The sequence below is a fragment of the Strongylocentrotus purpuratus genome, unplaced genomic scaffold (genome assembly GCF_000002235.5).
Source record: "Strongylocentrotus purpuratus isolate Spur 01 unplaced genomic scaffold, Spur_5.0 spur5_scaffold_21, whole genome shotgun sequence".
In the NCBI taxonomy this organism is placed as follows: Eukaryota; Metazoa; Echinodermata; class Echinoidea; order Camarodonta; family Strongylocentrotidae; genus Strongylocentrotus; species Strongylocentrotus purpuratus.
Genome location: NW_022145607.1, coordinates 11,643,524 through 11,666,108, shown reverse-complemented (window position 1 = coordinate 11,666,108; position 22,585 = coordinate 11,643,524). Strand labels below are relative to the sequence as shown.

Genomic DNA, 22,585 nt, shown 5'->3' with positions numbered 1-22,585 from the left:
TCAACTTAGGGTTATTTAAATAGCGCATTGTAGTACCTACATAGGTTATGTCCGGACTTTGTGGGTCCATATACAATTCATTATCATTGTCATGCATTTCATTTGATCTTTTTTAAAAACCTTTGCGATCAAGTTCATATCCAACTACACGTATGACATTGTCTCTACATTAAAGGTCATACAAAGTTTTGGTATGGGGTCATGAATTTGGTTCAAATGAACATTATTGTAAGCATATGCGATGCTTCAATATTCAGTGATCGTTGTCGCGGTTGAAATCGAGTCTAAAGTTATGCAATTGTAAATAATAAACTCTTTATGTTGTATAGCTCCCTCTTCAGGTCAAGATAATAATGGAGCTATAAAACAATGTTTCTTCACTAAAATCGACCGATGAGCTATTCCCGTTTTGAAATTATGTATCACAACTACATATTCTGAGAATTTCATGGTCGCAGCTATCATTGTACGGACGTAGGCGCTATTTGAAATTCATCAAAATTTACCGGGAGCACCGGTAAATCTTTATATTCAATTTTTCTCGAAAACAGAAGTGTTTAAGGGGCTAAAATTTTCAGTGCTTATATTACATTCACAGGGGCATCCAAATATATCAAAATTGTAAAGAATCACTATCCACCCAATTTTCGAAATTTCCCAAAACTTTGTATTACCTTTAAGAATGAACTTGCAAAACGTGAAAAGCATAGGAGCCAAACAGGTTACTAGTTGAAGAGATTTTCATGAATTTAAACAAAAATCTCACGACCATTACCCTGATGACCCCCTGGAAATTGCCATTGGACAACTTCACTATCGAGACTATCCTATCCGTGAACTCTTATCCCATTGGGGCATCTAAATGTACAACAATACATGTTTAATAAAGGGGTAGTTTTGGGGAGAAATTGTTCTAGGGATAGTTGTCCGGGGCTGAGGACGGTTATACTCGACTACCGATGTACATGTTCGAAGTCAAACGACTACAATGTATGGTTTCTGTTACACATAATTGGTTGAAATGTTCCATGTAGTTCACAAAGGTATTTCAAATAGAAGTAAAACCGATAAGAACATTACTTGTCGCAGCAGTCAACTTATGACTGCGACGCACAAGCTCAGAACCATACATGGTTTGGCCATCGTCGTTAAACATGTAGTTGGACACACAAGTATGGGGAATGTTGCTTCGTTGGGCAAATACAAAACAAAAGAATATACGCCATAATGGCCCGATTTCACAAAGGAGGTTTGTCGACAAACCTAGGTTTATGTGCGTCATATGACGCGTTTCGACGTGTTCCAAACCTAGGTTAACCTCCTTTGTGAATTCGGGCCACTGATTCCAAATGAAACTAATTTGGCTAAACTCAGTGTGTAAGTGGCTCTGAATAAGCTAGAACTTAGAAGGCTTTTTTTTTTCTTCCAGCATTATGTTGGCTAGCTATACGTATATGACTATTCTTCTTTATTTTTGCATGGCAAACTGTTGGCGATGGTCTTCCTGTACATCTTCAATTCCTTCTTGACCCGTCTGTTCATGAAGGCGTACACCATAGGGTCTGCTATCGTTACACAGTATGTTAACCAGAATGCCAGGACGCCGTACCAGTCTGCAGGAGAATCGAAAAAACTCCAGACGGCAAGAGGGAGAGAGAAAACTATGTTGCAGCAGACCAGTAGTACACCTTAAGGGGAAAAGGAAATAAAAGGAATCAACAGCGTTTGATCACGATGAAATGACAAAAATCATAAACCGCATAGTAAGCAAACTGCAAAGAAATGGAACGAGACTGTAGAGAACCACCACCCCTTCCTCTCTCTCTCTCTCTCTCTCTCTCCAAAAAGACATGGTTTTGTTTGTTTAACGAATCATGATTTCGTCATCGGTAATGATATTGGACAATACATCGACAAGCAAAAAGTACTTTCATAATTTAAAAAATGTTAAAAGCAATGCAAGTAGTACAGGAAATGATTCATCATATTTGTTTGTTTCAAGTAAGAACAATTCCTAGATTCTTTTTATTTGTTACCTGTTAAGGCGACTCTCCTCTGCCTAATATTACGCAGCTTCTCGAGCTTCGTCTTGCGATTTCTCCTACGGACACGCGGCGACCTCACGACGTCATCCATGTTTTCGTCGTCCTTGCCGGTGGCGCAATCCACCATCGATGGTGACATAGAGTGCGTGGTCATTGTTTGAGATGGTTCAGAGTCAATGTCACAGGTCTGTTCGTCGTCTCGGTCGCTGTAGTTCTCCGTGAATTCGTCATCATCGTCGTCTTCCCTTCCGTAGTGTCCTAGTCCTACGATCCCCTTGAGACTGCCGAAGAGGTGCGACAGTCGTCGGGTTCGCGTTTCGATGACAGTTCTGTAATTCGTGCCAGTGTCGTCCTCACCTGTTCCTGCCGAGTATATACTGGTACCAGGGGTGAAACCCGTTCCATGTGCAGATTTGAATCCTTTGATGACGCAGTTGTCTTCTTCACCATCCGCAACGTCTTCATTTACGCTAGGTTCTTTCTTAATGTTTAGCAATGCACTCAGTCGAGCACCTAGGCCATACCTAACCGGTGCAGCGCCATCATGAGCCGACTGGTGTCTGTCCTCGAATATTACACTTTTTCTATTACGTTTGATCGGTTTGTTTCGATTCCAGGCAAGTGAGGCATCACAATCTTCCACCTTGCTGATGCTTTTCACCTCAATTCTATTCGTATCCTGTGATGCGTGTCCAAATGAGTTCACTCCTGGAGGGGCCTCATATCCCTGTTGATCGAGACATTGTGAAACCGGTTGCTCTTCGTTAATTCCGAATTCAACAGATTGTCTGTCTGGTATAGTTACTCTCATGTCAAACGTCACCTTCCGGAAACCGACAGGACTTGTGGGAACCGGTACTGCAGGTCTGGCTACAATGGTTGACCTCAGTCCACGTCGACGTCTTCGCGTAAGCTTCCGGTCTCTTTTCCAGAGTAAAACTGCGATGATGGTGTATGAAACCACCATCGTGGGCAAGACAATACCAAGCATGATGACCTTTGTGAAGATATTAAATGTATCAACGATATGCGGTGGTACACCGCATATTCTCCACGCCTCTATGTATTTGATGGTTGATATTGTCTCTATTAAGGTAGGAAGCAGAGAAATGCTTGCTGCTATGAGCCAGGCGGAAGCCACCATGACACGAACCCGTGTCCAATCAGAGATGTTGCACTTGTTGCAAGAGGTCACCACGATCACGCGATCTATTGCGATGAAAGCTACCGTGATGAAGTTGATGAAGATGAAGAAAACGGTGAAGAAACCAACGATCTGTAAAGGACATGATTCAAATTTGTTTCAGGCTTTCAAGAATCTGTGTTTTGTTATTTTTGTCATGATTAAAATCAAACTTTTAATATACAAAATAATTTATTTAATGTAGACGTACATGTACATTGTACAGTTCAAGAACTATATGCATGCATGACCACTCTAGCTACCCATTTTACTGCCAAGGCCTTTGTATTGCCAGTTTACTTTTGGGATATTGGCTCACCTTACATGCTGGAGGACTATCCGTCAAGTATTCACCCCCATCAAGGACCGATTTGAGAGAGAATGGCATGACGAGGAGGGCCCGACCTAGATCAGCTACGGTCAGGTTTAAGATGAGCGTGTTGTGGGGAGTATTCCTAAGGCTCTGTACCCGCAGGATGGTCACGAGCGCTACGATGTTTGCTAGCCACGCGAAGACCATGATGAACACCAAACTGCAATGACGAAGAACAGATAAGAGGGGATCGAAATCAAAAGTTTATACAAATCTCTGCAAGAACCACATCAAACATTGAAATCCTCCTGTGATCAGATTCTCAAAGAAAAGGCAATGATTATTTTTTTTATGAAAATGAAAGTCTTTACAATTTTAAATGTTCATATTAGTGATAAAAATAATAATATAAAGCGCTAACTAGCGTTATACATATGTTACTATTTTTGTTATTATTATCATTATTATTATTATTATTATTATTATTACTATTGTTAACGTTATTATTGTTATCATCATTATTATTATCTATATTTATATTAGCGTTTCTTCCTCCAAGAAAGTTTGAAATCTCTTGAAATTTAGATTACGTTAATCATGTGACTATCCAAATCCTGTTTTACATCTTCGAATGTTCGTATGAATACTATAATAGCAAATTCTTCACAAACGGAATCGCAGTCCGATCGTGAAGTGTGCGGTCGGCTTAACACACCAACGGACATTCGTGACGGGGACGGGTACGTCAAAGGCAGGCGTCCACTGGCAGGTCCAAGATGAACATGTTTTATTTGAAAGGAAAATTGAAACGGACCCCCCCCCCCCCCTCTCTCTCTCTCTCTCTCTCTCTCTCTCTCTCTCTCCCGAGTCCCGAAAGCTGCTTCCAGATTTGTCAGCGAAGGGTTTATTAGACGTTTGAAGGCCCTATTAACCGTTTGACTACTGAGTTCTCCAATTCAAATAGGCTTAATACATGAGCAATCCGGTTGCAGTAGGCATTGGGTGAAAAGGTCCATACAACCAATCTGCAATTGATATATGGTTAATTTGCTAGGCTACCGGGGTGTATCCCAGGTCGTCTTTCCCTTTAGGAAAATAATTTTGGGGGTTATTTTCTTTATATTTGTTTATGGTATTCACTAGAAAACTAGACGACTTTAATATCTTCTATTTTCTTATTTAAAAATGGAAAATAAACAAGAACATTTTTTAAAAGATACTATGTCCCTTTTGCAGCCAACATCAAATTCTGTAGAACTTTGCAGGAATTATGAATATGTCATGTATGTCCTATCTGTGAAAATTAAACGTTAGCAGTGTCCTATATTCAAATTATGCGAGGAAACCCGTTTACTTGCTAGACTGCACTGTCAGACACTATTGAGTGACTGACTAGCTTTTATCTTCTTTGGTATAATAACATACATAAAATGAGCTGTAAATGGTACATGAGCATTTGTCTACATCAATAACCCACTTCTAGTAATGACCCAAATTAAACTGATTAAATCTTTGCGCAGCATAAAACGTACGACCATTACAATGGTCTGAAAATCAGATTATTAATTACTGGCTCTATAGCTCTTAAGTCGATTCGACAACTAATAGTCGTTATTTTCCCACTTAAAGACATGTACAAGCCCCCCCCCCCCCTTTTTTTTTTTTTTTAGGGAAGTTCTAAATTAGTATAATCTTTCAAATGCCGTTAGAATTTAACCGTTTCACTGTTGGGGCCTGCAAATGGGGCATAGTACCTTTTAAAGGCTAAGGATTGTGAACAAAATATATAATTCAGAGTTGGAATTATTCAAAATGTTTTTACTGTGCTGTTTTCCCCGCCATATTTCGACTATTTTAGACTGTTTTATTTTGACTAGGGATGTCATCCACGTCCCGGAAGGTCTCTGCCCCCCTCCCCCTCCCTCCCCCTCCCACTTCCCTTCCTCCCCTTCCTCCCCCTCCCCCTCCCGGACGTCAATTTGAAAACGCCATTGAAATGCAGGCACGTAGCCACGGGGCACGTGCCCCCCCCCCCCCGTGCCCCCTAAAATTTCCAAGATCGGTTGAACTTTTTTAGACCCCTTTTTTTTTACCTCGATCGATTACATGTATGTGCCCCCAAACATCAAGTTCAAGTTTCAAGTTTTATTTATCTTTCTTTCATAACACACTTTACAAATATGACATGAATATAACAAGTTTACAGAATATGGCGTTACAAAAGAAAGATGAGGTGACCTTGGTTGAAAGCAAGGCTTGTGGATTTAAGGTCCCTCATGAGTAGCTTATGAATATGTCCTAAAAGAACAAAACTCGTCAGTTAAGAATAATGCATACATTTAAGTGCTGACAAAACTAAACTATAAACTAAACAACTGATAAAATATAAACATAAATAAGTATAATAAAATCTACTGACTACTAAATAAAGGCTATAAACAAGAGAAACAGGAAAATACAATGAGCAACAGGGCTGAAACACAGACAAAAACAAAAAAAGACAGACAGATGAATAGATGTGAGAGATGGGAGTAGAATTATGCTGACCTATATAATAATTAATTTTCTTAAATATTGATCACAACTATAAATCTAGACGATATCGACTCAAATATAGTAACTTCAGTTTGCGCTTAAATACATAAATACTGACTGATTGCGCTATTCATCGAACTCTGGCTAAGGGCCTTTTGAAATGGAGTCCGTATAATAAAAAAAATCCAATGATACCAGTGCTTTCCTCGTTCATCCTAAACACATAGCCTAGTCTTGTTTATATTCGATTCGGGTATGTGTCATTTATCAAAATAAGTACTTTACATTATTAATTGTATTTAGAATCATTTCTTGACCAGAAAAAAAAAGTACTTCATTTCACATGAAGGACTTATCATACTCCATACATCCATGATAAATCAGTTTGAAAGGTTCAAATATCGTGCTATCATTAAGTACATTAAGTGAGCTTAGTAAGATTAGAAAGTGAAAGATCGCAGAAAAGAAGGAAATCATGTCATATCAAGGACGTGCTGGTACCTCCTTGGTCAGACAGATGACAAGAGAAAGAAATATTTGTTGTTGTTGAGTTCAATAGTATATGACAAACAGCCAAATTTGACTATTATCTCCAACCGCTATTTTTTCTTGGTATAAACTTTGATTTCAAAGAAAGCAGATCTCAGGTCTCTTTTATTATTATTATTTCCATTTTCGTCCCTGTATTTTTTTAGTTTATTACTCGAAAATCTGTGCGATCATGCTGCACATAAATTGCTCATGGCACACTGTAAATGGTAAATCCGGTTTGGCATCGAGTATAGGCTGTAATAGCATGACGATACCAGTCACATCTTACTATACTCCTATCTCTATCCTTCGTTTTACTTCCCGCTTCATCTCTCTGCCCCCCCCCCCCCCATCCACTCTCTCTCTCTCTCTCTCTCTTCTCTATCTCTCTCTCTGCCCCCCTCTCTCTCACTCTCTTTCTCTCTCTCTTTCTCTCAATCTACCCAACTATCCATATATCTACCTATCTATTTATCCTTTTGTTCTCCCCCTCTATTTCGGTACCACTTTTAGCTGTAACACGTTGTATTTTGTTTCATTTCTCGTGTTGTCTCCATCTAGTGTATACATGTATTCTGTTTTTTGTTTCTGTACATGTAGTTTAATATAGTGAACCTACATACACGTAACAAGCCTAGCTTTTAAGTAGGTTCACTTTTCATTTCCACATTCCATGATTTACAGAACATTCTTTCATGTTATTAATCACGCTGTTTCACTTTGTATATCATCTTATGTTAAGGCCTCCATGCCCACCTATTATTATTATTGTTACGTCCTTCACCATTGCAACCACTTCAATCAAATGTTAGTTTTATTTATGGGAACCTATAATTTACAAGCTGAGCGTTTTAATAGGTTCCTCACATTTCACCCTGTACAACCTACTATTCATTACAATTAATTTCGACGTCTTTTCAAAGAATTTATCATATAATGTGACACGTTTAGTATATTTCATATTATGTTCTAATTTTGTCAATTATGTGAATTCTTTTTGTGTGAAATGTGAACAAAATAAACTTGAAACTTGAACTATGATTCAAGATTACTTACTTCCATACATATTATCTTATAAATTATAGATAACGAGGCATAATACATTTTTATGAAACATTAGGAAATTAGGAAATGTCAATGTTTCGTAAAATGTATCATGCCTCGTTATCTATAACTAACCAATCAATCAAACAATTAGAGAAGAAGATGTTTGGAGAAAGGACAAGTGAGTTATGCATTTGAAATTTGTAATCGAGAAAACACAAATGGGCTCAAAAATATTACTCTGTGACTTTCCTTTTGAGCACCTCTCCTTAATTTTCATGTCCTGAAACGTTCCTATTTTTCTCCTTTTTTGGAGAGAACAATTGCTTTATAATAACTGTGACCTAGATTTCATTTAGCACTTATTTTATCAACAACCATGAGAAAGGATTGAATTTTCAGTGAAAAACTAATAAAAGAGGAAATCCATAACAGTATCATGAAGTAGTGCATGTTACCAATATACGTTTGATCAGTTACAACTTTCTAGAAAAAAAAGGCTTAGTTATTATTGAATTTTCTTATGGAGTGTCCTTACACTTTCACTGATCATATGTCTTTCTACTTTCTGCTTTTGATAAAATGAACTTCCTCGACACAGAGCTCACTTCCTGCTTAATATAATACCTTAGCGTAGATATAGTAGCTCAACTCTATCTGAAAGAAATGTATATCAAAATCAATATCATTTTGCTCTTGTTCATGTTTTATATTTGAAGAAAGTAGTTATACTTTCAAATCACAAAATAATTTTGTACCTCGTATTATATTAGCTGATATTTGTACGTACCTTGTAGCATAGAGAATTGTTTCATACCCATCAGGTGGATTCGGCCGTAGTGTGCCACTCGAAGAGTTATTATACATATTTGTCTTTCAAGAAACAACAACTAAAAACTCGTCATAAAAGATATTTTTAACAACACATGTACAAAATGAAGACATAGCCTACAGTATCCGCTTTCATCTACAGTCCAAAGTGAAATTGAACGTGTAAGAGTAGAATATATACTATTGGTTGACAAATGAGAAGTGAGATTTGTCCGTTACTATATTCATGCTACGAGCGATTTCTAATTGCAGCTAAACATCGTTTTGTGAAGAGTGTCAGGTTTAGTCCTCATTGTTCTAGACTTACAGAATGTTTCGATGTGCAATCAATCAGAGTCTCCTTTCAAGACATGTATCTTTTTATTACATACAAATCTCCGTCTCTGTCCATTAAATTAATGATGTGTTATTAGGACAAAGGCCATGCTGGGGCGTATGGAGGTTTTTTTTTTTTTATAAATGTGGGGCGGGGGATAATCTAGATTTGTGGTCACCCCATTGCTATAATATGTCCTCCTTCCATATTATTCAAGAGGATGAAAAAAGGAAAAGGGGTGAATGCCGCGATTGTCTTTCTACATTATAGAAAACATTGATGATGGAATTCTTTTTCAAATTGTTAGGTACTGTTGATATGACTTATTTCGGTTTGGTAAAGAAAGCCATGCAGGGTAATATTTGTGGAGCGCCATGCAGGAGTGTCAAATCTGACAGACATGAGCGCTATACAAAAACCCACTATTATTATTCATGCACGAGATCAAAACGAGGGAGCTCATGCAAGAAATATTTGAGAGGAATAATTAAGGAATTTTCATCTCAGAGAGGCAATGATAGTTTCAACGCCAGTCTGAAAACTTATCTAATGGCCAACTTTGACTAATATCATCTTCTTCTTTTTTTATAAAATTATATCTAAGTATATTATGTAGCTCATTGTTAGCGCCTTGAGCACCCTCTGGGTGGATATGTTGCGCGTAACAAATGTCTGAATTATTATCATTAATGATTCAAAAAGAATATTTTGTATCATATAACCTCTTCCTCTTCTAATTCTACATATCTGGGATGAACTACATGTATGTACTGTGTGTGTGTTTTTAAGTGCGTAGAAGCATTTTAGAAGAAACATCCATTGTTCACTAAGCACCTACAATAATTTATTGTAATTTCAATGATTTTCAATTATTGTAATCTTTTAATGATATTGATTTGTGTTTTGTGTAATACATGTTATGGTTTAATGACAACGGTGGGGAATTTCATCAAAGTAAGGTTACATGTATATGACATTTTGTTTCGATACGTGATCAATGGTGTTTCGAGCCTTCATTAGGCATGCGAGCAAAGACATTATTTCGTTATAATGCGAAATTGAAAGTTATAATCACAAGGTTGATTGTAACGAGGAAGTATGCGTGTTCTCTCCTACAGGAAAAACACATCGGGAAATCAAACATTATATATCACTGGCGGATGGACGGAGGGGGTGAAGGGGGGGGGGAGGGGGGAGGGGGCAAACCCAATTACCATTCCTAAAATTCTACTCAACGCAGACAGAAAATGTTGGAATTATTTCGACCTTACAACATCTGGGTCTACCTCTGAACAAGTTCGTAATGTTCAGGGGACAACTCAGAGTTGAGAGAATAAACATGATTAACCATTCTACGTGCTTTGAAAATGGAAAGTAAAATAGCCTGATCGCAAAGACTTTAACTTAAAGGGCAATCTAACCCTTGAAAAAGAGTTAGTTTCTATGAAAAAAGAAAAATAACATACCATAGAATTGCAAAAGTTTCAAAAAAATAAGACAAAAATGATGTGAAAGTTATGCATGTTTGATCTGTGAGATCACTAAGTCGAATGCTTTGCAAAGCAAAACTTAATTTAAATTGTTGTTATGCCAATAATGATGATTTTGTGATTATGTGTAAGCTTGATTTGTATTATTGTATTTTTGAATGTAAACCATGTATACTTAAATCCTCTGATGAGGCAAAGAGGACAAAAAAAGTCGAATATCAAAATGTCAGTTTGGTCAATGCATTACTATAGGTCCTCTAAAGAGAATAAACACTCCTGAGTAATGCATTTTTGAAAATTTGAAATTGTAGTCACTTTGTGCGTTGGAACAAATGGGAACGTTGTCCGCCACTACATCACATAGACATTACCGGTTCAGCCAATTTGAAGAGCCCATACCTCAACAATTCATAACTTTTTCATTTCTAGTCCGATTTCAATCAAACTTTCACCGGTCTAATTCACTGATTTTTTTTCTTCTGTTTTTCTCTAGAGTGGTTGGCTAAGATTATAATAATTAAACGATCTTTTTTTAAAGAGGCGCATTACACACATAGTGGTGCATAATGGCAATGGTCATTGTACATTGTACCTGCCAATCCACAGAACAGTTGCTTCCCAGTATGATGAATAATGTCCCTCTAAATGTCCCTCTAAATTACGTCTTAATTACAATGTCTATTTTATCAGGAACCTCTAATTTAAAAGCATTGCTAATGCCTAGGTCACATTTGCTCTACGACTATAGGTAACGGCGGCCGTACGCCCCCAAAATCGAGAGATATTTACGGCGGCCGCAGGAAATCTGCGGTGGCCTCACGGTCATCCTAGGGCGTATGCCTATCTTTTCAGGCCGTATACGTGTCGCCGTAGGATTATAACGCGGAGTTATAACTGTTTTCATTTCTAGGTTCGATGTAGCGATTAGACATGCCGTATGATGCCGTAGAGTGGTTCCACGGCGACCGTACGTCGGGCGTACGGTAGCCTTGCGTTTTATATACTCCAGGGGTAAAGCGGTAGCATCAATCTAGCCGCACGGTTCCCTTTGGCCGCCTTGCTGGCACCTTGCGGCTACCTTGCGTCTGCCTTAGTATTTGTCAAAAAGCGACGGCCGCCGCAAGGACGCCCTAAGGCGACCGTGCGTCATCAGTATCACTTCAAAGGCCGTACATATGTTCTGTTTCCACAAATTAAAAATATGCCGAGCGGCTACCCTCACATAATCTGACCGTTACCGTATGTGACCGTGGGAATGCTGCGGCGCACAGTGGGCCAGAGAGGAACCAAAGTGCGCCAAAACTCATGTTTGGGGATTTATTTTTTATAAACCTAGAGGAAATGTTTGGATTTCCAGGGATTTTCGCTTCAATTTTATTACCAACATTTTCTCTGATGTCTAAGCTTTAAGTTGATACCAGATTTGGCTGCCCGATTCTGCCCGTTATTATGTTAGAGCCGTTTTCCTTGCAACATTGCCCCGGAAACTGTGTTTATTTTGGTCCGCGGTGTCAGAACAAGTGTCACGCGCCCCCTCGCGCCACGAATCCTTCATGATTCAGCCGCGGACCCCAAAAACCCACATTTTTCGGGGCAATGTGTTAAGGAAAATCGGCTCTAACATAACAACAGGCAAGATCGGGCAGCCTAAAGCTTAGACATCAGAGGAAATGGTGGTATTAAAATTTAAGCGGTACACCGCGGAGATCTAAACATTTCTTCTGAATTTATAAAAAACATGGATAATTAGTCCATTTTTCAGTAAATTACCCTATAATATATCATGAAGATTGTGTTTCTATTAATTTTAACCCATTCATTCAACGAAATGAACAATCAGGAATATGTGAGAGCAACTTCTTATCAATAACTTAAAAACTTCATGTTGAATTGAAAGATTTATAAAATAAGTCACTTTTGCACTAAAACTGTGAATATGTAGGATTTTGCTGTTTGAAGTAGTAAATTTATACCCTTATTGTGCATACCGGAATTAAATATTTCACTGAGGTAATCTTCTATGTAATATCTTTCAACTGGGCAAGAACAAAATTGAAAAAAAAATCACCCAAACTTAGTTTTGGCGCACTTTGGTTCCTCCCTGGCCCACTGTGCGGCGGTCCTATTGCTTTTGGCCGTGGATATTTTAAACCGCACGGCCGCCGCTGCATGTGTGACCTAGGCATTAACAATACTTTTTATCACCTTCCACTTACTATCTATCATATGCATTGAGTATCATATGAGACGTGGTCACAGTACATATTTATTTATATTATCTATATGTAATACCCCTATAGAGATATACTCTGTGTGTGTTATACCCCTATAGAGATATACTATGTGCTGTGTTATACTCCTATACAGATATACTCTTTGATGACTCATTAATAAATACCCACTCCACTTTAGTTAGTAAATACCCACTCCACTTTAGTTAGTAAATGCCCACCCCTTTGTTCCTAACTTTGTATTGTTTAGTAAGTTTATGTGAGTTTGCTATGTCCAGTGAGCACAGTACAGACTAAGGATTAATCCCCCCCAGTTTAGTAAACATTACCCTACCAGCATAAATGGACGAACTTGGAGATTAAGACTTGAGCAGGGATCGGTCAGCATGCATAGTGTACAACATGTGTCATTCTACATTTTGAGTGAGCACTGAGTACACCAACTGACTTGTTTCTCCTCATCTTTGATTATTTCCAGGTAAGACAATATTATTTCTGTCAATTATTTTGATATTAGTATGTATACATGTATATTGTATATGTTATATATTCATGCTAAAGTAATACATTTTACTGGTATTCCATCCTTAGTATTTAGTAGTATAGTTTGTTATTAGAGTAGTCATTTTGATGTGATGATTTAAAGGGTCATTACTACTTTTGAGATTCAGTTTAGTGTTTGTTAAACTACACTTTGAGGTTATTTCTTATAGTCAATTGTTAGTTTTATTGGCTGAAATAATATAACTTGTATTAAATAATCCTTGATTATTTAAGGGAGTTTACTTGGATACCGTTTGATGATAATGGTATGACTTCTTTATTAGTATGTATGTTCATGAGAACATAAGGATAGTTAAAGGAAAAGTCATGGTTTATATGAACATGGTATCTTAGATATAAACATGATCCGGGTTAGTTCTCGGGTTTGTATATTGTAATTGGTTAGCGTATAGAATACATTCACAGGTAGTATTTAGCAATTTCAAAGGAACATGCTTAAGGATGAAATTGTTAAGAAGTGTGATGTACAAGACGTTTGATATTAATTGTTTGGTTATGTATCCATTAGGATAAGAAGACGGAAAACATTATAATTCTAGAATGTTTGTTCTTACAATATTGCTATTGTATGATGATTTCTGTTATTCGTTGATTGTAAGTGCCCCCTTTTAATTACCGTAAGTGTCCGTTTTCAAAACTGGTCATTGCCCCTTTTCAAATGTGATACATGCCCTTTTACCTCTAATAATTCCCCTTTTTTCAGGTACGAGAAGTTACTTCAAATGCCCATATCCTATTTTCATAAGTGCCTTTTATCGTCCCTGGTGAGTGCCTCTTTTTGAAGGTGTAAGACGTGCCCCACGTTAACCTCTGATAACTACTCTTTGTACTTTGGATAAGTGTCCCCTTCTCCTTTCATCACGCCCCTAATTTCAAGCGACTAAGAGTACCTCCCCCTATATAAAGCTTGGTCTCAAAGCTCACTCGCTTTTATAGATGATATACTTATGCTATTTATCAAAGGGCTTTTCAGTCTTTTGTTATGAGAATGGGCTTATAACCCCACTAGGATTGGGATTTTTCTTATTTATAAAATGTAATTTTACGCACTGAACTCACAAATCTATAACAAATATTTTAAAAATCCTCGCACCCAAATTGATATTTGAAACCATCACACCCAACTGCAAAGTATGATGCTTAAGCAATATCCTGTTCTGTGTACAACGTTAAACAAATATTGAAATCGTTCCTGATAATGTATTCACAATATAGGGGTATATACCAACAAAAAATGTGCATTTTCGCTTTGACATTTCCTTTTGAAGGTGCCCTTTTTTCTCCAGAAAGTGCCCCTTTTTGTTGTTGCCCCCCCCCCCCCCACTTTGGAAGTCGCTTAATCGCCCTTGGCCAAAATTATGCGTAGAAAACTCTTATCACTCGTTAGAAGATCTTGATAACTCGTTGGTAGATAGGTACAAGTCGTATACAGGTCATCGCAACTCATACCGAGCTCGCGTGACTCGTAATACGATTGGTTCACTCGTACATCCATCGTAGGAAACTCGATGTTGGGTCGTAGGTCACTCATGCAAATATGTAAATGTAAATAAAAAATTAGTACATTTCAAGCGAGTTCACGCGAGTGTACGGGAGTTCAAGCTCGCACCGCCACAACTCGAGGCTCCAACTCGGCTAAGTGGGAGCCCTGCTTGACATAGCAACAAGTAATACATACAAAGAGAATTCCATCCGTAGAGATGATATTATAAATTATGCATAAAGGGAGATTCAAAGTTAACCTGAGGTTTCGGGACACGTACAAAATAGACATGTTTACATACATATTCAAATGCTATGCATAAAGTTAAAACAAAGTTGTTCTTGAAAATCTGAAAGCTTGCCCGAAGCGTGTCCGATATAGCAACAAATAATGTATGCAGACTGGATTCTAAGTAAAGTAGTTCATTCATTAATGTACATGAAATAACTCGTCACTATAGGTCCCAAGTAAAGAAACGTCCATAAATTTGAATGTAAACGCAAACGCATTCGTCGTTTATTAGTAAACAAGTCTATTGCTGACTACGCACAAATTTCACATTCTAAAACCTAACCCCCACCCTTCTCCACACGTTGTTGACGGGAATTAACTGCAAATGATCTATTTCCCCTTCTTTTCACCTTTTTTGGGGGTCCCTTTTAGCTCTCCTTTTTTCCTTTTCCTTTTTTCTCTCCTTTTTTAGCGGGGATGGGGAGGCGAGGCTCTTTCGCCCCCCCCCCGCCCGATCACTCCTTGCCCCTTTTCTTTTCTTCTTCCTCTTCTCTCTTTCCCCTTTTCCCTTCTTTTCCTTCTCTCTCTCTCTCGCTTTTCTTTTTTTTTTCCCTTCTTTTTTTGTCCTCCTTTTTTTTTGTGTTCCTCCTTTTTTTTCCTCTTTTTTTTCCTCCTTTTTTTTCCTCCTTCCCCCCCCCCCCCCCCCCCCCCCCCTGGATCCGCGCCTGGATGCATACAATGTCTCCGTGCCTGATTATTCCGAAGGTTAGCTGTCCCGAAAATGAAATAGTATCCATTGTGTTCGTAAATCTGACAACAAAAGAGAATTCTATATTGCATTCTCGGAATTATGAACCTTGGAATCATGAACCCTATTTCATTTTCGTATGCACTTGTCATTGGTTAGCCATAAAAGAAGGTCGTGTATTAGGCCCAAGTAAACATTCTTCTATTTGGACAATGTAATGCTTCCCTGGATATAACGGGTTTGTATTCCGGATTAGGAAGATCTGTGGGGGAGATAAGATCCTATTGTTAAAAACCAGCTTCGCACGGGGTTTCCTGTTAGCTGTACTAGCTCCTGTTACTGGTGCATCACGAAACCATATTTCATTAGGCCATACAGTTATAGTAGTATAATATTCTCACAGCCGTCTAGCTGCATTGGTCATATGACAAGTAGGCCTATATCCAGGCAGATTGAGAGACAATATCTACATTTTCAACTGAAAGGTATGTAATATTTCTGTCCTGTTTATTTGGTAATTTTGGTTTATTTGCTTTATTTGGTATCTCACGACACACCCCCAACCGACCCACAAACCGACTTCATATCGACCAACTTTTTGGCGATGGAGGCGGAGGGAAGGGGGGGGGGGGTGGTAATGTAATTTTGTTAGGTATTCAGTAAGTGGTCCTTCTCTGTATTGGTGTGTGACTGATGTTTAACAAGAATCTGCAGTAGATGTTTGAAGGAACATATTTAGATATCTGTTCCCTGGTACATGTATACATAATCCTTTTTTAGTCACGATCGAGGGCATCGAACGTTTTACGAAACCGTCATAACCAGAAGTTCACCGAGGTTAATTTACAAACACTAGCAGGCGCGTACACAGGGGGGGGGGGGGGGGGGGGTTAAACACCCCCTTTGGTAATTTTTTGTGTGTAAACCCCCCCCCCCCCCCTAAATTTCTCTAAAACCCCTCCTTTTGGATTTTTTTTTTTTTAATTTAAAAAAAAAAAAAAAAAAAAAAAAAAAAATTCCCATGGTTGACCTAAAAAAGCAGACCTTACCCCCCCCCCCCCAACGGAGCAAAATGTCAAATTTTCAAATTTCATGAGAAATATATAACACAGAAACAATCGTAACTTATTTATTCAAAAATACTAAAAATATAGCAGTTGACATATCTATATTTCAATCATGCTAAACCGTCACGTACCCCAGAAGAGCAACAACTCATTTCTTCAATTTGAGTTCCGACCGTGATTGTAGTACAAACGATAATGTAGTTTGTAACATGTGAATGAAATACGTCACCACCACACTCACGCGGGAAGGAAGCAGCCATACATTTGAATACACTTTACTTGAAAAATGACTTCGCACATACGTCACGTTATCAAGAAAATGGCGTTGCCCATGTCATCCTGAGAAACTGTACATTATGCTAAGAATATCTTGCTTATACCTCTCGCATACACTTTGATGGGGAATCTTGTAGATTAATGGGCAAGAATACAATAAATATCTCAGAATACTACTTAAGTTATTTCTGTGGATGAGGCTATATTAAAGTCTTTGTGAAGTGCGAAATATGAATTATTTAATTCACCAGTTACAATACTTGTACTCGTACCTCAATAGTCAGAATGCTAATCGCGTAACAACACGGGCAAAACAACATAGGTGATGTTATATCATGCACAAATTATGCACAAAGTATAGCTGTCATGTTTTATTTAATTCTTTAAAATATCTATATAAGTATATGCTATTCTGTTTAGATTCAATAATAGACAAACAAGATGGATCGCGCTCACGCTCCCCAGGATTCGTCCAACGATGAAATGCCCAAACTTTATACCATGAACAACGGAAAGAAGGTAGGTGAAATTTGATCATTTTGTTGTTGTTGTTGTCTCCAATTTCTTGGAATCTGCATATCATCGTTACAGCTGCAACAAACACGAAAGACCTAAGAAAAACCAACGTAACGATTTCAAAGATGTACAAATTTACATTTGATTACATTACAAAAACGGCCTATTACGTCAATGTTTCTAAACTAAACGAAAATCATGTAGTGATAGTCATGACGTTATAGACCCAACATGGAGTATTGACAATAGTACACGAAATTAACAAAATTGTACATTCTTTAACGTATTACAAAGCATATAGCCTGATACAAAGTAACATGATAATATGAAATATATGAACATAATTATAACAGGACAAACAAACGAACGCATTATCACAATGGGGCTTGCATTTTGCACCTCGATAGGTAACCGGGGGGGGGGGGGGTGTTTCACAGAACTTTTCATCAGTGACAAATGACAGTTTTTGTTATAAGCTACTGAAATCCTCGTTTCTGATTGGTTATCAGCAGATTTGTCACTGATTTTTGTCATTTGTCATTGAAAAAAGGCTTTGTGAAACGGGTCCCTGTTCCAAAGTGTCAGGGCTGCGGAGAAGGCACAGTCTCCACATATTCGGGTCCTGGAGCAAATAGCAAGTGAACATTGAAATCTCGAAAACTTTTTATTATCATTATTTTATTTTTGCTCTTGCAGGTCACTCCAACTTTTTCGAAAGCAGAGATGGACCGTCGGATAGCGATGGTGAGGAAATACATGGCAGAAAATGACATCGGTGGAATCCTCTTCACCTCAATGCATAACGTGAACTACTTCTCAGACTTCCTCTATTGCTCCTTCGGTCGTCCCTATGGCTTGATCGTCACTGCAGACAAAGTCACAAGCATCTCTGCAGGAATTGACGCTGGACAACCCTGGAGACGGACCAGTACTGGAGGTAACGTCGTCTACACGGACTGGCAACGGGACAACTTCTGGACGGCCGTTCAGCAGGAACTGGCCGATGTGCCTTCGGGATCGAAGATTGGTTGCGAGTTCGACCACATGACGCTGGAGAATAAAGTGAAGCTCGACAAGGCTGTTTCGGGAAAGGGCATCGTCGACGTCGGAACACCGATGATGATGCGGAGATTGATCAAGTCTGATGAGGAGATTGCGCTGATCACTGAAGGTGCTAGGATATGTGATCTTGGAGGCAAAGCGGTGGTCGACGCCATTGCAGAGGGTGTTGGTGAACACGAAGTGGCCCTCCGTGGGACTGAGGCCATGGTCATGGAGATAGCCAAGAGTTTCCCAGATGCAGAGCTTAGAGATAGTAAGTCACAAAATCATCTGTCCATTCTTTTCTGTAACATTTTTGTTATTTCTCTTTATCCCCTTTATTCATGATATTTTGTTTGCCTTGTCTGCCCCTCTTTAGGGGGCACCAGTCTTACTCAGATACTGATTTACTAATAAGATGCATTTTCGGAAGAAGGTGTGGGTGGTGTCTTCTCTCCTCGTCCTTTCCCTCATCTGCTTTTCCCTTTCTCTCTGTTCTCGCTTGTAATTCTTTTTATTTTTCCACCACTTGATTAGGGGGCACGTTCCCATTGTGGCTATACACCACTGGGGCCAGTTTCCCGAAACCGTCATTAGTCTAAGTTCGTGGACATCCCATAGAAACGCGTGTTAATTCTATTACACACGTTGCAATCCCGGCCCCCCACACAGTGTTATTTAGGGTAAGCATATGCTCGTTCCCTCTTTTTGAAAGCACCCCCTATCTGAGGACTGCCAACATTTTCGAACCCCCCTTTCGCGGGCTTTTCACAGGCTTTTCCTGCCTTGGAGACCCCCCTAAATCAGGAAAAATGCTCAATGTACCCCCCTACATTCGGAATAATTTCTCAGGAGTCCAAAGAGATGAGAGAAAAAAAGAAAAAACACCCCCTTTTTAAAGAAATCTCCGGGTGAAAAGTCAAATACACCCCTTTTTTTTTTTACAATTCTCGGGCCGGACTTTGTCGCACGAAAAGTACCCCTTTACCGGACATTTTGGCAACACGCATGCGGTCATTCCGACCCCTGAGTGGGGGGCCGGGGTTGCAATAGGATATCTAAGAAGTTATTTATGACAGTTTCGAGAAACGGCCCCTGGTATCGCAATTTGTATATGTTCTTCCTCCCTCAGCCTGGATTTGGTTCCAATCTGGAATCAATACGGACGGAGCCCATAACCCTGTGACGTCACGCAAAATCCAGAAAGGCGACATTCTTAGTATGAACACATTCCCCATGATCGCTGGGTAAGATGAGTTTACACTTTACACCAATACCACTGATATTTGATTGATTGATTGATTGATTGATTGATTGATTGGGATCAAACGCAACTCTTAAAAAGACGGGCCCCTCAGTGATAATATAATACAGAGATGATAACTATTTACATTTTTCGTATTAAATAATTCTCATAATATAAATTTTCAGCGAGGAAAAGGAAAAAGAAAGAAAAGATAATCGTAAAATAATCTGATAATTACAATCATGTAATTCGATAGTCTAATATATCACGCTGCCTCCTGCGTCCTTTATTCTAGATATTACACTGCTCTCGAACGCACGCTTTTCTGCGACCATGTCCCCTCAGACCGTCACATGGAAGTATGGAAGAAGAACTGCGAAATCCATCGCCGTGGTATGGCCCTGATCAAGCCAGGTGTTCGAGTGTGCGACATCGCCGCCGAGCTCAACGACATGTATCGCAAATTCGATCTCCTCAAGTACCGGAGCTTCGGCTACGGCCATTCGTTCGGTGTGCTATGTCACTATTACGGCAGAGAGGCTGGTGAGAAAATATGTTTTTGTTCTTTTTTTAATCAATATAATACATAAATATGCTTTGAAGCAACTTTAGAAGAAGGGGAGCTCAAATTGCCCAACGGCGATTTATATATTTTTTCTTTCTTCAGTGGCGTATCTAATATAATAAAACAAACGGGGAGGAGAGGGGGGGGGGGGGGGCGGTACGCCGACTCCACCCTATAACGGTAGTGTTTCTCTTTCCCTCTCCTCCACGCTCTCTCTCTCTCTCTCTCTCTCTCTTTCTCTCCCTCCCACTCCCTCCCCCTCTCTCTCTCTCTCTCTCTCTCTCGCGTGCGCTCTGTCCCCTCCTCTCTCCCTTTTGTTTCCTCTTTCTCTGTTTCTCTCTCTCATCCCCGTTCTTTTCCCTTTCTCTCCTAGCTATAGATGAGAATCCTCAGAACCAACGAATGCCCGCTCGTGTTTTATATAGGCACACTGGCATATGAACAGTATTAAGAGGGGGCGGGCTCTCTGTTTTTGAGGGCAGGTATAGGCCTTTTTTTACCCTCGAAATGTCGGAAGTCCCTCATTATTTCCGGTATTTTGAGTCCTATAGCTGTGCAGTAATCTCTACTTAACTTTAGATGCTGTGTTAACCTTGCTGAGTTATCGATTCTATAATTTAGCAGACTCATGGTCAATCCAATAATAATTATGTTAACTATCAACATAGAAAGTAATAGCATTACCTGTTTTCAATTCAGTAGTTTCAAATATATGAATGAGTGCGAATATGCTAGGCCTATATCGAGTTGTGCTCCAAAAAGACAGGACCGATCTTGCATTTGGTAAACATGATTAATATGTTTCTTCTATTGCATGAAGCTCTGGAGATACGTGAAGACATCGAGACAGTATTAGAACCCAACATGGTGGTCTCGATGGAGCCTATGGTCACCATACCCGAAGGAGAGCCTGGTGCAGGAGGCTACAGGGAACACAACATTCTCGTCGTGACCAAAGATGGCGCTCGAAACATCACTCATTTCCCATTTGGTCCAGAGCACCTTGTCGTCAAAAAATGATATTCTTACAGGGAAAATATTAAATATGGCCAATCTATTTGTATAAGCAAGTGTTATCGTTCAGTGTAATACAATGGGCATAACTCCATCTTCGGTGGGGGGGGGGGGAGGAGTGGGGTGGACAAAGGTCCCTCCCAGCAGATTAACTCACTCCCCCAATGTCAAATAAGTTTCGCTCTAAGATTGAGTAATCGATTAGTTGTATAAATATGTTTCAAAACTGGTAGAAAGAGGAAAACTAAATAAATGGAAGCAAGTAGAAGGGAGAGTTAATCATCATATTCGTAAGATGTAGACCGTACGTATAGTGAGAAACCATTTTTCTTAGTCATTCATCATCATACAAATACATATAACTCTACTAAATTGGTGGCATATCCAGAATATAGGACAGAGCTGTTGCCGTCGTACCCCAAAATAATTTCCCATCAAGAAGATTTTTTTTTTTAAATAGTAGCAGGCGAATAATAACACGGTATGAATGTCTCAATATTTTCTTTGTTGCATGCCATTACCCAGCTGCGGTAATCCAATGTCGCGCCCGGGACAAGCAATACAATTTTCGCATCTATAGGCCCTTTAAAAAAGCACCTGACTTTGGACTCCGTGCAAGTAATTTTTCCACCGATCAATTATCAACAAGAAATGGAAAAATTCGGTAAAAGACTCCAAATGTTATTGCCATCAAACATGTCTTTTAGCTTACTCAAACTGTATATTAGATGTATTTCCTAAAGATAGTCTAATTCTATCAGAATTATGAATAAGCATTAGGGAAATCATTTATTGTTTAAAAACTACTATCCTCATTCCTCCGGATACTTGTTTGTTTTATATAATAGCACGTAGCTACTTTGAGTTATAGACGGCAGGCCTGCATGTACCAGTGGCGGATCCAGCCGGCGGGAAGCTACCGGTGGGGGGGGGGGGGGGGTGAAGGAGGCACTTTTTTTTGTCCAATTTTTTAGGAAATATTTTGCGCCGACTCAGTCAGCCGGTGAATAAGTGGGGGGGGGGGGGGGGATGAGACCACTATTTTTGTTTTTTTCACCTAATTCGTGAGAATTTTGTTTTTTGTTTTGTTGTTGTTGACCCGCCAGCCCCCCCCCCCCCGTGGATCCGCGCCTGCAGAGGATCCAGACGGCGTCAAGGGGGGGGGGGGTAGCCAAATCTTAATACAACATTTCGTGCCGACTCAGCCGGCCGGCGAATAAGCGGGGGGGGGGGGCGCTTTCGTTTTTTGTTTTATAAAGGTTAACTTTACATTATTATCCTATTTTTTTTTATCGTTTTGAGGGGCTGGGGGGGG

At 39.3% G+C, this 22,585-nt stretch overlaps 2 protein-coding genes across 4 annotated transcripts; one reads left to right on the top strand and one right to left on the bottom strand.

Annotated features, from left to right (window-relative positions):
* Positions 1–1,458: 1,458 nt before the first annotated feature.
* LOC105445054 lies at positions 1,459–3,748 on the bottom strand. Its single transcript, XM_011680070.2, has 3 exons — positions 3,548–3,748; positions 2,037–3,321; positions 1,459–1,688 (listed from the first exon to the last, which is right to left on the bottom strand). Exons 1-3 carry the CDS (start codon positions 3,746–3,748, stop codon positions 1,459–1,461), a joined length of 1,716 nt encoding a protein of 571 aa, XP_011678372.2.
* Positions 3,749–12,807: 9,059 nt separating this feature from the next.
* On the top strand, positions 12,808–22,194 carry LOC115928201 (creatinase-like). Of its 3 annotated transcripts, none has more exons than XM_030995139.1 (6): positions 12,808–12,997; positions 17,309–17,407; positions 18,101–18,719; positions 19,578–19,692; positions 19,987–20,234; positions 21,077–22,194. In XM_030995139.1, the coding sequence occupies exons 2-6, from the start codon at positions 17,330–17,332 to the stop codon at positions 21,274–21,276; spliced, it is 1,260 nt and encodes a 419-aa protein (XP_030850999.1). In that variant the 5' UTR covers positions 12,808–12,997; positions 17,309–17,329; the 3' UTR covers positions 21,277–22,194. The 3 variants fall into 3 exon arrangements, with proteins under 3 accessions (XP_030850999.1, XP_030851001.1, XP_030851000.1); XM_030995140.1 differs by lacking the exon at positions 12,808–12,997 and adding an exon at positions 15,765–16,030; XM_030995141.1 differs by lacking the exon at positions 17,309–17,407.
* The last annotated feature ends 391 nt before the right edge of the window (positions 22,195–22,585 follow it).

What these genes read in the sequence shown, in the direction of transcription:
- LOC115928201 (XM_030995139.1), top strand. Translation starts at nt 17,330, where the DNA reads ATGGATCGCGCTCACGCTCCCCAGGATTCGTCCAACGATGAAATGCCC. An exon ending in AGATGCAGAGCTTAGAGATA is followed by an intron (nt 18,720 to 19,577) that starts GTAAGTCACAAA and finishes TTCCTCCCTCAG; the next exon opens with CCTGGATTTGGTTCCAATCT. An exon ending in ACATTCCCCATGATCGCTGG is followed by an intron (nt 19,693 to 19,986) that starts GTAAGATGAGTT and finishes CCTTTATTCTAG; the next exon opens with ATATTACACTGCTCTCGAAC.
- LOC105445054 (XM_011680070.2), bottom strand. Translation starts at nt 3,748, where the DNA reads ATGGTCTTCGCGTGGCTAGCAAACATCGTAGCGCTCGTGACCATCCTG. An exon ending in ATAGTCCTCCAGCATGTAAG is followed by an intron (nt 3,322 to 3,547) that starts GTGAGCCAATAT and finishes TGTCCTTTACAG; the next exon opens with ATCGTTGGTTTCTTCACCGT. An exon ending in GAGGAGAGTCGCCTTAACAG is followed by an intron (nt 1,689 to 2,036) that starts GTAACAAATAAA and finishes TTTCCCCTTAAG; the next exon opens with GTGTACTACTGGTCTGCTGC.